Source organism: Pollicipes pollicipes, unplaced genomic scaffold, assembly GCF_011947565.3.
Source record: "Pollicipes pollicipes isolate AB1234 unplaced genomic scaffold, Ppol_2.1 Scaffold_6686;HRSCAF=7923_pilon_pilon_pilon, whole genome shotgun sequence".
Taxonomy (NCBI): domain Eukaryota; kingdom Metazoa; phylum Arthropoda; class Thecostraca; order Pollicipedomorpha; family Pollicipedidae; genus Pollicipes; species Pollicipes pollicipes.
Window position 1 is genome coordinate 22,292,880 of NW_023596921.1, and position 15,640 is coordinate 22,308,519.

The window sequence follows — 15,640 nt, forward strand, 5'->3', positions numbered from 1 at the left end:
CGCGTGCCTCGTCTACTCGATCGGCATCTGGAACGACTGGACGTTCGACTGGGACATGGAGGCGCTCGACTGCGACGTGTTCGCCTTCGACCCGTCCATCAACGCCACGCCCGACGACCAGGGCGGTCGGATCCGGTTCCAGCCCGTCGGCGTCGGCGGCCACGACGGCAGCGACGAGCGCGGCTGGCCGCTGCGCACGCTCGACAGCCTCGTGGCCGAGTTCGGCCACGCTGGCCGCACCATCGACTATCTCAAGATGGACGTGGAGGACGCTGAGTGGGCCGTGCTGAAGCAGCAGGTGGCGCGCGGCCGCCGCTCGACGCTGTTCCGCAACGTGCGGCAGCTAGGCATTGAGCTGCACTTCCGTCCTCACCTGCCGGTGGAAGAGCACGGCGCCTTCTACCGCCAGACGTACTCCGTGTTCCTCGCGCTGCAAAGCATGGGCTTCTACCCGTTCTCCTACGAGCCCAACCAGATACTGCTGAACTGGGTCCAAATCCCGGGCCTCACTGAGAACATAACCTCCGCCATGGAGGTGGTCTGGATCAAGACAGAGTGTGGCCGGCGCGTGGCTGGGGTCGGGGAGCGCTGACGTGGTGGGCGGGATGGTGAGCGGTGCTTCGGTGGCTGTGCCAAAGGATCCGGGTATTGGGTGCTAACACGCTGCTTGAGCGGGGGCACCCCGATACATGGTGACAAAGTCAAGTCCACCATCATCACTAGCATTCTGGATTAGCTGGTAGGGGATGTGAATGATCATGTGAGTTATGCCGGACGATGCTGGGCGTGAAATGGTCTGAAATGGGCACGCCAGAGAACAAATCGATCAATCAAAATCGGTCTCATTTGCTGGTTTGCGGTTCCAATGACGCCTATGCTGCCATGGCCGATGGCCCGCTACCTCACCGTGCGCAAATCAAAACACAAGGTTCCGTAAACGGTGCGGCGTCGAACGGCCGCGGTCAGGACGGGTGGAGCGAAGGGCAGCGTTACGTGTTTTTTGGTGTGAATGTGAAACTTACGGCGGGATGCCACCGGTGGGCCTTCAATAGTGTTAGACGGTGTCGACTGTAACCTCGCGCAGCGCTGGGCGACACAACGCATTTTGTATCGCGAATAAACGTGAACAGCTGGCTGCGCTTAATAGTGCGTGTGTCATTGGGGCTTTACGACGCACTCAGCTGCTGAGGCTATATGGCGTCGCCTGCCCCCCACCCTGGCAGGAACAGCGGGCACCGCGGGGAAACGAACCCCATACCTCTGGTTTCCCAGACGCGGAGTGGTTAACGCATCTGCGTTAACCACTACACCACCGGCACCCCAGCTCTGCTTAACAGTAATGATGCGATCATTAGTCCGTGCGAACGCCCAGTGTCTTCACTTCCGCTGCTCTTGCGCACCTCTCCAGAAATCACACCTCTGATGGCCGGTAAAGCTTTCTGACACTCTGAACATGTACCAAACGGCGCTTTCATGGCTTATTCCGTCCCAGCTCCACAACCAGCGCAAGACCGGCGGAATTAAATATTTATGACTGGCGACCGGGTGGATGCGTTGACAGCACATCCTTGTCATTTCCGATTGCTGCACATTTTGGAAACAATGTGGTTTCCCGACCAGCTCCATTGTTTTATTCAAATGCACAATATATGCACAAATAGTCCGCGCTCCGACATATCTAAATCAGCACCCACAAGTCCGTGCAAAAAGATAACCAGATTGCCACCCAGCAACCGGCATCAAACCACCCACCCACCAACGCAATGTTCAAAGGTTGAGAAGGTGCACCCAACAACCGCACGCGCTGTTGAGATCGGCACGAGCAGACGCCTCAAAACACCACCGCTGGCATTCCGAGTCCCCGCACCAGCAAGCAGCACCTCAAGAAATGCACAACTGGGACGATGCCCGTTGATTTTGCAATGCATGGTCCCCCAGCCTGCTGCTCAACTTGCACGCACTGGGGCTCGGTGAGACGGACACCGTGCAGCTTGGGTTGCCACGCCATGGGAAGAGCACCAGCTCTCAAAACGGGTGGCGCGCGCGGAAAAGCCTGTACACAGTTCAGGAAAGGTTAGGAGAACAGTAAGAAGATGTGCTCGACCCGATTCTGCAAACAACGCCAGCTTCGACACTTCGGGTTTCCTGAATTGAACATTGCCAATCCAATCCAATGGGTCTGACAAAATGTCCCAGCAGTACCCTTTGAGAAGCGCGCCTGTTATCGTCCACCGCTGCGTACCTCGAGGCACACGCATCAAATATATACAGCACCAAGCCACCCTGACCGCATGTATGCTCGAGCAAACACGCCATCTGCAGCTTGGCATTTCCTCTGAACGGGGCAGGCGCATCTGGTTCGTACACGCAAAATCATCAGTTCCAACTATGAACAAAAGATGGCACTCGCGGCCGGCGGGCTCAGGCTCTCCTGGCCGTAGCGTACTGCGCGGGGAAAGCGAACGTGTGCACGCCTTGCGCCGCCACATTCGGAAGCAGACCCGCGTTCGGAATCACGTTCCACCGTAGAGATAACGTCACGTTTTTGTTGTCCCTGTAATGAGAGACAGATGGTAGGTGCCTGTTGTCAGGAAGAACTCCGAGCCATCAAACAAGACAATGACTACTAAAAGGTGTGTGATTGGTTATAAAATCGTCATTTAGGTAGCTTGGAGACAACAATGTAAAATTATGTAAACACATCATGTTCCAACGCTTCAGAGTTCTTGTGATGAGACACCTCGCGTCCCGGGTCAATCTCTTATCCAAGCCGTACACAAAGCATCACAGCAGAAATATCCAGATATCTGTGTCCATACTATGCCTCTTCCATCCTTCGGGGTGGGCCAATTTAAGTCGAAACGAATGCCAATGTAAACAAACTAGCGATTGCTATAAATAAACACACTAGCGATCACTTTTTCACAATACACGGCAGTACATGTAGCTTTTACAAGTTAGAACGGAACAAAACCTACCCATTAATTGGAGCAGTCTATCCAATGTGTTCATAATGAACTCCTCCGTTTTTTCTGGACCTAGATGAACCGGCCTCTTATTTGCGGGGACTAGCAGTCGTGAGCATCGCCAACAACAATAGTTGTGAGTTGATGGCCAGACCCCAAATTGTCCAAATGTATGCCGTTTTTGGTCCCTTTGTGTGCCTCTTGCGATATTGGACGCTTTTTGGGGTGCCAACGAAATTGAAAAGTGGTTTACTGTCCCCAAAGCAAGTGAAGAGCCATGGAGGAAACATATCACTTTAGCACATTCCATATGGTCAAATGGCTGCAGTCATTTGCCAGCTCTTCCACAAATGAAATACTGAATATGACATGCCCACAGCATATAATAATGTACACACAAATAAGTCACGGCAATCAGCATTTTTGGTGAGAGCAGATTACCTGACGCTTCTTCTCCGCTGCTGCAATCAGGCAACACGTGCCAAAAGCAGTTTGATGGAGACATGTGCTTCGACCATTGTGGGGACTGACTGTTAGGATTGTTCAGCCTGTTTGTGGACAAACCTACCGGAGGCCGTTGCCGTCGTCCCAGAAGTAGTACTTGGTGTTGATGCCCTTGACATCAAGCTTGGCGTTCTCTCCGCGCAAGATTATCTTGTCCCAGAGCACCACCTGGTTGAGTGTGTTCTTCGGCGTCTGGTACTCGGCCACAAGGTACAGGAACAGCTGCTTGGCATTCCAGTTGAACACAGACGTCAGGTCCGCCTCCAGGTCGAACGTCAGGAAGCCCAGGTCATTCTTCTCGCGGGAGGCACTGTAGTCGGCCACGTTCTTCCTGTGAAGAGTGAGAGGAAGTGTGATGAGCCTGCATGCTGCCTGGAACCACTACAGGATGAAAAAAGTGGCCTGGAATACAGGTCTGACCATTTGCATGGCATCACTGAACTAGGGCCATCTTAGCATTGCCAGTATATTGTGCAAAATAGCAGTAAAAAGATTATATATATATATATACATATATATATATACATATATATATATATATATATATATATATATATATATATATATATATATATATATATGGTTTAAGACCCTATGTACATTTTAATGTAAATTTTATGTCTTTTATATCCTTGCTTGAGCTTTCTAATTATCACTCTCTGCTCCCCATTGAGACTAAAAAGTGGCTCACTGATGTTTGGAATCTATTGATTGTACTTATGTTTCACAATGACATATCCCATTTTCCAAGTTACACACACAGCATACAAGTGACAAATATTTGATTACATCTTGCAGTTACGTAAAACAATTAGCTTTTATCATGCTCAGTTCAATTGCTAAATTGTAATCTAAATTAGGTGGCTGACATTTTTTAGGAGCATAAGAATTCAAGCAGCAAAACATGTGATGAACAGAAAGATATACCATTACCAGATGTTATCGGTCGTCCCTAAATGAGGCGAGGGGTGACTGAGGGGGCTGGTTTGCTTGCTTAGTTCTGCTGACAATGTTTTGGTTATGACAGGCTCCAGAACATAAAGCTTCCTCCTGTTTGACGATGGGGTTGCCATGGTAATGTTTTTGTGATGATAAACCGACGTCGTTTACTAATTTTGTTGTGACATATGAGGCTGCAGGCTCCTGAAGCAACCAAACTATGTTGGTGTCACAATCATATTTTCAAGGCAGTTGATGACGCACTTGGCTGAGGGCACTGCGAACGAGCACGGGCAGAAAGAACACCGCCGAAACATCGACCAAGACGACCTTACCAGAAACGCCACCATCATAACATCATCAAATGGGAGGAAGCCTTATATTCTGGAGGCTGTCATGACTTAAACGTCACTGGAACTAAACAAGCAAACCAACCCCTCCATCACCCTTGACCTTACTTAGGAATGATTGACAACTTCCGTTAATGGCATATTGTACTATTCAGCATGTGTTTTGCTGCTCAAATTCTTATGCTCTTAAAAAATAACGCCAACTAATTTAGACTCTTTACCATTTGGCAGTTGAATTCAACTTGATGAAGCCTAACTGTTATACCTAACTGTAAGATGGCATCATATATTCATTATTTGTGTACTGTGTGTGTAACTGTGAGAATGGAATATGTTATTCTGGAACATTAGCATGATATGTGGGATAGTGTGGTATATATTTTGTATATATATATATATATATATATATATATATATATATATATATATATATAAAATGTGTATACATATCATATGTCATATACAATCCATCATCAGCACTGTGATAATATGTGATATATATATATATATATATATATATATATATATATATATATATATATATATATATATATATATATATATATATATATATAAAATGTGTATACATATCATATGTCATATATAATCCATCATCAGCACTGTGATAATATGTGATATATATATATATATATATATATATATATATATATATATATATATATATATAGGAGGCAATAAAACCCATGAGAGCCATCACATGTCATCACAGAGTGCTGATACAGGTGAGTTACTGGAGCTGGATGCCATTGGCAACCAATACCAATGGATTTGAGCAATGCATGTAAAGTTCACATTTCTTGAGAGTGTTAAAGTTCACATTTCATGAGAGTTTAACACCTGAAAAGGTCTCCTGATTTAGCAACTGTGAGCTATTCCACAAGTGACAATGAATGACAAATGGCCATCAACAAGTCTGGTCATGCCTGGTAATTTCAATCCACAAGAGCAATGAATATGAAAAGATTGAAAGGTTTGGCAGCTGTGGCCACAGTAGTGCAATAATACTTATACTTCATGGGCATGCTAGCCATAATGAACAAGACTACATGCATGAGCAGCTTTCATGCGCTCTCTCCCACCTCTTCAGACCCATAGAGCTCCCATTCCTGATCTGGAAAACAGCTTGCATTCAACACTACTGCTTCCCAAATTCAAGGACGAAGGCATCATATAATCAACACCAAGAATGGCAATAGCTGATTGGCTGGCTTCCAAATGCTGCTACTGTTGATGATTGGTTTAATATATCATGAGCAGTCAGGAGCAAGGTGACTGAATTTCTTCTTTTGCAAAATGAAAACATGATTCCAACACTTCATGACAAAAGCAAGAAGGCTTGCTTTAAACCTGATGTGACATGATCAGAGCCATGGGTCAGAAACTGATTGTTTTCAAGACAACCTAAGCCCATCTTAAAATGGCAATATATCTTTTCAATTTTTAGATGCCTGTGTGTCATAAAATTCATAGCAAACCTAACATCTGCTGAGTATGTGTGTAAGTGTACCTAAGACAGCACTAGGAACACAAGCACCAGGGTTTTGTTTTCCAAACCAGAAACTGAATTTTAAGAGCATTTCCTGAAAGCATATCAGCTACCAATGTAGGATTTAGGATAGCTCTAGCCTCAGCATATGAGACTGGAATCTGGGACTGGATCATATGGAACAAATAGGAGTCTCCATTATTTGACCATGGATTTGCAAATGCAAATTTTTTGATCAGTAGAGATGAATCATAAAGGTGAAAGGCAGTTGTGTCAGGTCTGAACTGTCTAAAACATATTGCCTTATACCAAGACATCTTCCCTAGTACCTGGCACCTCATCCCATGCATAGGCAAACAGCTGAGCTTTCAGCAAGTCAGCTGAACATGGGTTAAAGCCCCCCTACTGCAGTAGCAAGAAAAATGGGTAGGGATGATAGCAGGAGTAGGAGTTTGGGTAGGAGTAGGCATAGCAGTATGGGTAGCAGTGGTAGGAGTAGTCATAAGGGCAGAGAGATAGGTTAGGCTATGTGAGGTTAGGTTAGGTTAGGTTGAGATTGGTTATATCAGGCAGGAGTATACAGATTACAACATTTTAAGTAGTTATCCTTACCAACTTTGCCTGCAGGTTTTTACTTCAATCATGACTGAATTGGCAGTTAGATGTGAATGTTACCAAAAATAGCTATATCCCATCCACCACATAGCATATAGATATTCCACATACACTTCAGGCAATACATGTCCCACATCAACCACTTGCTTACCTATCTGCAGGAACTGTCAGCTAAACATGGGAAGATACCAAAAATCACCACATTCCAACCATCCTATGACACATATATGTTCAGCATCAACTAACACTTACACAGTGGTACCATGCTAACCAGTTCAAGAGAGTAAATTACGAAGGCCTGAACACCTGAAATTCTGAATCAAAGCATCACTGAATACCCTTGACAGGTACATGCCTAATGTTCCAAGGCAACTGATGTTTTCACATTTGGATGAACCATTAAGTAAATCATATACTTACACAACCACCTGAACCGTCTTCACGTTAGCAGTCCGACTATTATCGTTGAAGAATGTGGACGCAAAACAGCAAAAAGTTAAGGATGCGAGTACCGACAATGTGAAAGCAAGCAGTGCATTACCCCGAGACAAAAAGGTATTCATGATCTAGCTTGACGCTATCTAACCACGTATCCAAATTTTAATGCGAGGTTTTCCGAACTGAACACAACTGGTCAGAGGACGCCTGCCCGGCGAGCTACGGTATTTTGGCAACAGCCGGTCGCTCGTAATGGCGCGTCTCTTGCGCCGATTTCATATGGTACCATAGCGCGTATTGGTGGAGCTAGCGATATAAACGGGTTTTAAGACATACACAATTATTTGCCTATATTATTGGTTTATTTCAGCATAATTGTATTTAAAACAACATTAAAAATACAATAAATTTACAAAAAATGAAAAGTATATGCATTTAGATGACAAAATGTATACTTTTTATAAATGATATGCCGGTTTCGGCTATACTGGGTTTCCTGTAGGTCGCCGAGCTACACGTATGTTTGGTACCAGGGCTGCCAGATTAAAAGTTCGCTAAGTGAAGACAAAAATATCGTACGTTTTGGTACAGGCGATTTCCTATTTGCTTACTTCCCCAATTTGTCGTCAGTTTCACTTCAAGTAGCTACCGCGAAGCTTTAGAAAAGCAGCTCAAGATGAGTGAACGTTACTCGCATCGCGTGAGCGCAGGGGCGGATCCAGAGGGGGGAGGGGGACACGGGACCATGCCACCTTGGGCCCGAAGAGGCCTACTGACTCCGAGGGGGCCATAGCCGGCCGAACAGGTGCAGCTTTTTAACACGAAGCGCAACAAAATTGGGCGTCTTTGGACTTGCACGTGACCAAGAACAGTCGCAAACGAAGGTAAAGGCCCCACGAGTGGAGAAAAACAAAACTTCGATGATTAAAAAACGGGTATTCTGGAATTTCAAGCTTTATTATGCTGCTCAGGGGGGCCATGCCGTTTCCGGGGGACCTATATGCTCACTTCCAGGGTCATTCTAATCGTTAAGCAGCTTTCCACTTTGCCCCCGATTTTTAGCATATGCCCGGGAGAGCCTGTGCTGTTGCTGGGCCCTTCCTGCTAGCGTGCCGGGGCGCTCTTGTCAGTCAAGGACCTTCCACAGATTCCTTCTATTCGCCAAAAAGGCTCTGTACGCTAAAACTGGGGTCCAAGGTGTTAACCTGCCGGGGTATTCTCGGTTGCTTAGGCGCCCTTTATGTCGGTGTTGGTTAACCTACCGACACACTCACGATATGCTCATGGGCCCCTACATTGGTCTAGGGCGCTTCCAATTCTCTGCCACTTCTCTCTTGTCGGACGCCCATCCGTTTATCTTCTTGGGCACATCGGTCGTTCGGGGCACATCAAACTGGACCTTGGGTGCTTTCTGTTTGAATGGAGAGCCCTACACACTTGTCGGGGCCACGACTGTTAACTTGTTCGGGCATACTGGATTGTTCGGCGGCCCTGCGCACTGGTTATTTTAATGTAAGACTCTGCACTCTTCTCGTAGGCCTATTTCGTGACTTGTTCGGGTACATTCGATCGTTCCGGGGTCCTCTACATTAGGTCTTGGATGCTTCCTTTTTTAAAGGAAGGTCCTACGCGCTTGTCGGGGGGCTCCTCTGTTTACCTCCTCGGCGACACTGGATTGTTCGGGGGCCCGCTCATTGGGTCTTGGTGTTTGAATTTAGGGCCCTACGCTCATATCGTGACGATCTGATAATCTGCTCGGGCACACTTCATCTTTCGGGAGTCTCCCCGCACTGGGTTTTGGGTACTTCTGATTTGAATGGAGGGACTTGCGCTCCTGTCAGGGCTCCTTCTGATAAGCTGATCGGACACATTGGATCATTGGGGGACCTCTACACCGGGCCTTGAGTGCCTCCCATTTGCATGGAGGGCCCTACGCTCTTAACGGGCGTCCCTATCTGTTATCCTGCTCTGGCGCACTCGATCATTCGGTGCCCTCTATGTCGCTATCGTGGGTATTTCATATTTGAATGGAAGGCCCTACTCTCTTGTCGAGGGCCCCATCCGTTAACGTATTCGGGCACACTCGATTGTTCAGCAGCCCCACATTGCGTCTTGGGTGGTTCTTATTTGAATGGAAGACCTTACGCACTTGTCGAGGGCCCCTCTGTTTGCCTCCTCGGTTACACTGGATTGTTCGGGGGCCCTGTACATAAGTTCTTGGTGTTTAAATTTAGGGCATTACGCTCCTATCGGGGGCCATCTGACAATCTGCTCGGGTGCACTCCATCTTTCGGTGGTCCGCCGCATCGGGTTATGAGTATCTCTTATTTGAATGAAGAGCCCTACGCTCTGTCGAGCCCCTTCCGATAAGTTGTTCGTGCACATTCAATCGTTCGGGGCCATTTACATTACATTGTGTTTTAGGTGTTTTTTTATTTGAATGGAGGGCCCTACGCTCTTGAGGGGGGGGGGGGCACAATCTGCTAACCTGCTCTTACGCGCTCGATCATTTGGGGGCCCTCCATGTTGTCTTGAATGCTTCTTACTTGAATGGATGGCCTTATGTTCTTGGGGGGCCCCGTCTATTAAGCTGCTCGGGCCGTTGGCGGATACAAAGGGGGGGGGGGGGGGAACCATGCCCCATGGATCATGACCCATGGCTCATGCCCAATGGACCATGCAAAGGGGACTCATGGGCTTCGAACTGGCCAATAGCCGACTGAACGGACAGTTTTGTAAAGCAAAACACACACACACAACAAAATTGGACGTGTTTGGGCCTACAGACGACATAGAATGGTTCAAACGGAAGTAAACAGTTTATTGCCAAGCTAATTTAAATCTTTACTGATTGCGAGGTTGGCGATTGAAGGAAGTTGTCGGGCTCATTATGCTTTCTAGAGGCCTTACGCTGTTGCCCGGGCCATACTTGTCTAGTTGCCTGGCCAACCTGATCATCAAGGAGCCTTCCACGCTACTCTTAATCTCTTACCATTTTTCCATTTTCCGTATAGGATCTCAACGCTTCAGTTGGGACACTATCTGCCTCCATGCCTGTGCACTCTTGATCGATCAGGGGCCTTCCACCGATTCTTCCCATTCGCCCGAAAAGCTTTATACGCTTTTTTCGGGGCTCCATTTGTCAGAGTACGCTCAGCTGTTCAGGAGCCCTTCATATTAGTCCTAGATTATTTCCACTTGCTCGGGGGGCCTTGTGCTGTTGCTGAGGGTCATATAAGGTAAGGCACCGAGACACTCGACGCTCAGGGTCCCTCTTCTTTGATTGAGGGCTCTTTCCCTTTGATTTTGTTTGCGAAGGACTCTTCACTTTTATCGGACTCTTTTTGTTAACCCTGCCTGAGCGCTTTTGATCGCACAGGGGTATCAATTCATGGTTGTGCATAATTCCGCTTTGCTCAGAGGGTACTGTGTTCTGGCCGGGAACTTATATGACGGCCTGCCGGGGCACTACCGATCGTCTAGCGGCCCACCACGCTGGTCTTGAGTTCTTTTCACTTGCCCTCAGGACCTTATGCCCATTGAGAGAGCCTCTTTGTTGGCCTCGCAGAGCACCCACGGTCAGTCAGGTTCCGTCCCTATCAGCCTTGGTGCCTTAGCCTCAGAGCAGCAGTCGCATATGCGCTGATGAGTTTTTCCGCGCAATAGTCAAAGGTAATTTTGTGTGCCTCCGACGTCGCATGTGTCATTTCCCCAGACGATTGAGTGTGTGACTTTTGTCAAACCCGTGCATCACGTTCTAAACATATTTTGAATGCTGGAATATCTTGTACTTGTTTATACTCATAAAAATTACATTAGTTTTCAGTCATCAGCTAATAACATCGCCCAGCCGATAGCCGTAAATAAGTCAGGAATTGAATCCGTGCTTGGTTTTGATGGTACTTAGGGTCCAACTTTAGTTCACTTTGCCCGTTTCTGCGGAACAATTACTGTCAAAATCACAGGATTTAAGGTGATTTGGACAAAATGAATGAGCTCCATGTATGTTCATGTATAACATGACTAGCTTTAGCACAGTAAGATGAATTGCCGTATTCATTATATATATATATATATATATATATATATATATATATATATATATATTTAATGTCAATCGTAAAATTAAAGGCCGGAATGCGAGGCTATTTTTTTAGGCAGGCCCCAAATTCCAGGAGGCCGCACAACGTTGCGTGCCCCCCATGCCTTTGACGGTATTCTGGATCCGTCCCCTGCGAGAGCGGTGTAGGACTTCCTGCTTACCGGACGGATACGCAGTGGCAATCTGTCTTCACGCAATCAATACTCATGCTCAGTTTCACCTTTCATTGATTCAACTCTCCTATTTTCCAAGAGAATTTCAGAGCTTTGCGCATGTAGTGTCTCGATCTTTCTAGCACAGTTTGCATGAGAAAAAAAATATGGGAGACTCTTCATTTATCGAGAAGCAGTTGTAATGTCGTGTGAGGCATGAAGTCAGACCCACACCGTACATGATGTGACGAGTTAAGACTACCTGAGGGCTGATCCGTTTGGCCACCCGGCTGTGCGTCGACTTTTAGCGGGTGATCTAACCAGCCAATCGTCTGATGTCTTCGACGCTCAGAACGAAGCGCGGAGCAGGCCGAGGTCGACGGACAGCTCAAAGGACTATCTATCTGCAACTTAACATGTGGCGGGTGTTGAGATCTCGTACCTGCTGGATGTCCGATGCACATTCCAACCGCTTCCATCGAACCTTGTCCACAGCGAGTATTGCTATGAAAGACCCACATTAGTTCCATCTAAGGTAGTTTCGTTATGGAAAAATCTAGGAAAAATGTACTCTTTCTGCTAAAGTCGGCACAGTTTTCTTGTGCCTCGCCTGTCGACTGAAGATCTGCGCGCGCTGAATACCGGACCGACTGAGGCCCACACTTGATGAAGGCGGCGCGTCCTCAGACGCTTAGACCGAGAAGTCTATTAAATCCCCTTCATATAGTTCGAGGAATTAGTCAGCTTACCAGGACAGAAAAATTGTTAGAACAATACATCTCCAAGGGAGGTCAACAAAGGGAGGAACGAGGTCATGCAATTCTTGAGATGGACGTGACCCCCTCGTTGCATCCTGGACTTTTCCCATATTTCCAGCTTTGCGCTATGCTGTCGACGGCTTGGCTTTGGTTTCCCCGTTAAATGCGAAAACAACCCTCTCGTGCGCTTTGACCGGCACCGTTATTGGACGGACGGGAATTTAGGTCACGGATCGTCACAAACGTTTAACCAGTCGCATGTGCAATTTTCACAATAATCCGTGCAGTTGTTTCGTGCTGTGCACCTAGCTAAAGAAATGCAGTCGGGCCAACAGACATACGCTCGGGAATTGCTGAATGAGGTGTCGGAAAGCGGCAAACATGTCATCTTGTCGCGGACATATAACAAAAGATAGCTCGAAATTGTTAACGCTGTCCTGAGGCTGAATACGCCACCGACATAGTCAACGCGCCTCCATAAGCATGGCTATGTGAGGCCCCAAGATCACCTGAAGGATGCAAAAAGTTAAACATCTGAGGTTGCAAAGGGCCTTTAGCCCAGCCTTCAACGCCTCCAAGGTCAAACGAAAGAGATGGCCAAGGGCTGCAGAAGCCGTGATGTGTTTAAAAACCTTCTTGTCTTCTGGCTTGCTTTTCCCTCGTTGAAGGGATTGATGCGCGTGTAGGGGTGTAGTTTCCTATTCAGTTGGGGTGGAGGGGCAGTATGCAGCATGAGTTAGGTCATAAAAACGACATGTGGGGAGTTTCGGGGCGTCTTTGCATAATCAAATGCTCTCAAGTGGTTAAGGTGAGATAAATACACTCTGATCGGATAAAATGATACACATATCATTTAAGACTAACAAGAATTTCCTACTAATGCGATGCACCATATTAACTCAATGCTTGCTGAGTTATGCTTAATCATGCACTAGTGACGACATGACATCAGTGATATGATTGTCCTGGACAAGGCTTCTGAAAAAATCCGGTGTAAGAAAAAGTGTTTCCAGCGACAGCATCCTCTTCTGATTCATTTAATCTGATCCGGATCAAGCCTTTCCTTTCGACGACCATTTTCTCCACATATTTTTGAATAACTGCGTACGAATTTGCCCTCAGCGGTAGTTGTGCCACTGGCCTAACACATAGCGATACGACCTAAGACAAAGCACAACAACAGCAATGTGTCAGTTGCGATGTGCCGGGGCCGAGTGTTTTTTAACAACGCATCTTCGTCGTTCCCGGAAAGAAACGGAAGATTGGCTTTTGGTGGATCCAAATCTTTTAAGGATAATCAGAAATAAAATACAAGTCGTAACGGACATTTAACTCGTTCATTTCTAAGAAGAATAGTTGTAAGTAGTTGAAATGACGACGTCTAAGGATACATCCTTAGCATATGCTCAAGCTTTGTGGGTGTCAGAGCCCACGTCGAGACGGGAAAATGACCCCGGCACTGTACTCATTTTTCGGGATTGTTTTTTATTTGTTTTACTGACGTGTGTCTTCAATGTCTGTTAAGTTAGCGTCGTCTTCGCATTCAAAGTCAGCGTTGAGTCGCGATTTTGAGTAAATATCGTACATAGGTCATCCTCGTGCATTGCTCGCAGATACGCCAGCATTTGTACGTATGTGAATTCCCTGACCTGTAATGGTTAATGAAAGCTCAACAGTTATATAGCTGCACCCTTTGAGGGAGAAAGCTGCACATAACGGGTAAAGCACAAAAGTCATGGACGCCCCCTCATATTTAACCAAAAAGAACCTCTGAAGTTAGCTGTTCAAGATTATCTAAACACATGCCTGCCACGTCAGTTCGTTGACCGATCGAAACTCAGAACGTTGTGGTATGCAAACGCTCGGTATGGCTGTACGTGTCACAATATGCATTTGACCTCCTAAGGTGAAAAGGACAATGTCACATAATTCAAGGTACACCACTGCCTGCTTATTTACCAATTCAAACAAAGTGGCGTAATTTTGTACAACAAAACATTTGTGCGCATCCATCACAAGCTGCAAAAGGTGTTATCATGTGGCGAACTTAGTGCAGGCCCACGTCAGGTCAAAAATGACCTCCCAAGGGCGAGGTAATGCTATGCTCTCCATCAAGTGTGCTACACCACAAAACTGAAAAAACGATGTTATGAGAAAGCCCTTACAACCTATTATATCATTTACGAATGATTCTACATGGTCCGAAACCATAATCACCTTACTTCATATGCGCGCGAACACGTTAACCGGCTGAAGGGAGCCAATGCAGATGTTTTTCGCACTTTTAATCGGTGAACGGAAGTACTTGGTTTTCATAAGATTATGTGTTACAGCCCTTTAAAGTGGATTAAGTGCATGTAGGCGGCGCGGGAGGATGTCATTGATTTGCATACAGTTTCGTGGTTCTTGGTCGGCAAACCGAGGTGAATGGTGCACGTGAAATCGTGTGAATATTAACTTTGAAGCGCCAAATTCTCGCATATGCTGCAAGAGGGCTTCAACAGACCTCCCGCCATATTCGTCTTGGGAAATTGCTTTACCAGTAGAACAGCTTCAGCGTATCCATGCTTGATGCTTATCAAAGAAGTAGACCCGGAGAACAAGGCATATTCATAAATAGCCCAACAAGTGATCTGCGGACCAAGTTCAGTCCAATCAAAACTCGGAGCTGAATTCAAATACAAATACAGTTTGTTCAGCACATCACCCTTGTGACATTAGCAGTGACGGTTATGTAGCTATAAGGCATTTGAGACGTTGTCTCGTGCATTTTTGACGTAACTACTCCCCATCGTTTTCGATGACGTCTGATGGAAGCTTCTCGTTACGTGACAAAGTAATCTATGGGTGACAATATGAGATCCAAATACTTGCCTGCCATGTGATGTGATCTCCCGTTCCCATAACCTTGTGCCCGTGGCAGAATATTTCGTCCCAGTGGTCAGTTCCCAGTTAAGTTCTGAGTTCACGTGCAAACAGTTGTTCGGCAGCGAGACTGAAATAAAAAAACAGCTTCGGACTGCAGGTGTTGTTAGTGCAAGGCCGCTGCTTTGAAAGCTTAGCAACCAGCTATAGTAGCGTTTGGTGATCATTGGTATTTGGAGTAAAATGGGGCATTTCCGAAAAAAGTTGACACGTTTGCGGTGATGGTTGTAGATGGTGGCTCCTAATCGCGGTTGGAGTGAATTAAACTCTTTAATGTTCTTCTCACAGCCCTCTTCTCCGTTTTCATAGCCCAAGCATGGTGGGAAGGGTATTCATAAATGAATCTCTATATTTCGTCATGCAGCAGGATTTTTAAACAGCATG

The 15,640-nt window shown here is 46.4% G+C and overlaps 1 protein-coding gene across 1 annotated transcript; it reads right to left on the reverse strand.

Moving 5' to 3' along the window:
• Window positions 1-1,607: 1,607 nt before the first annotated feature.
• Window positions 1,608-7,561, reverse strand: LOC119107889 (Signal peptidase complex subunit Spase22-23). Its single transcript, XM_037231463.1, has 3 exons — window positions 7,302-7,561; window positions 3,535-3,801; window positions 1,608-2,554 (listed from the first exon to the last, which is right to left on the reverse strand). The coding sequence occupies exons 1-3, from the start codon at window positions 7,442-7,444 to the stop codon at window positions 2,422-2,424; spliced, it is 543 nt and encodes a 180-aa protein (XP_037087358.1). The 5' UTR covers window positions 7,445-7,561; the 3' UTR covers window positions 1,608-2,421.
• Window positions 7,562-15,640: the final 8,079 nt, after the last annotated feature.

Excerpts from the sequence above, each read along its gene's own strand:
- LOC119107889 (XM_037231463.1), bottom strand. The coding sequence starts at position 7,444 with ATGAATACCTTTTTGTCTCGGGGTAATGCACTGCTTGCTTTCACATTG. Across the intron at positions 3,802-7,301 it reads AAGACGGTTCAGGTGGTTGT|GAAGAACGTGGCCGACTACA; the intron begins GTAAGTATATGA and ends CACTCTTCACAG. Across the intron at positions 2,555-3,534 it reads GACGACGGCAACGGCCTCCG|GGACAACAAAAACGTGACGT; the intron begins GTAGGTTTGTCC and ends CTCTCATTACAG.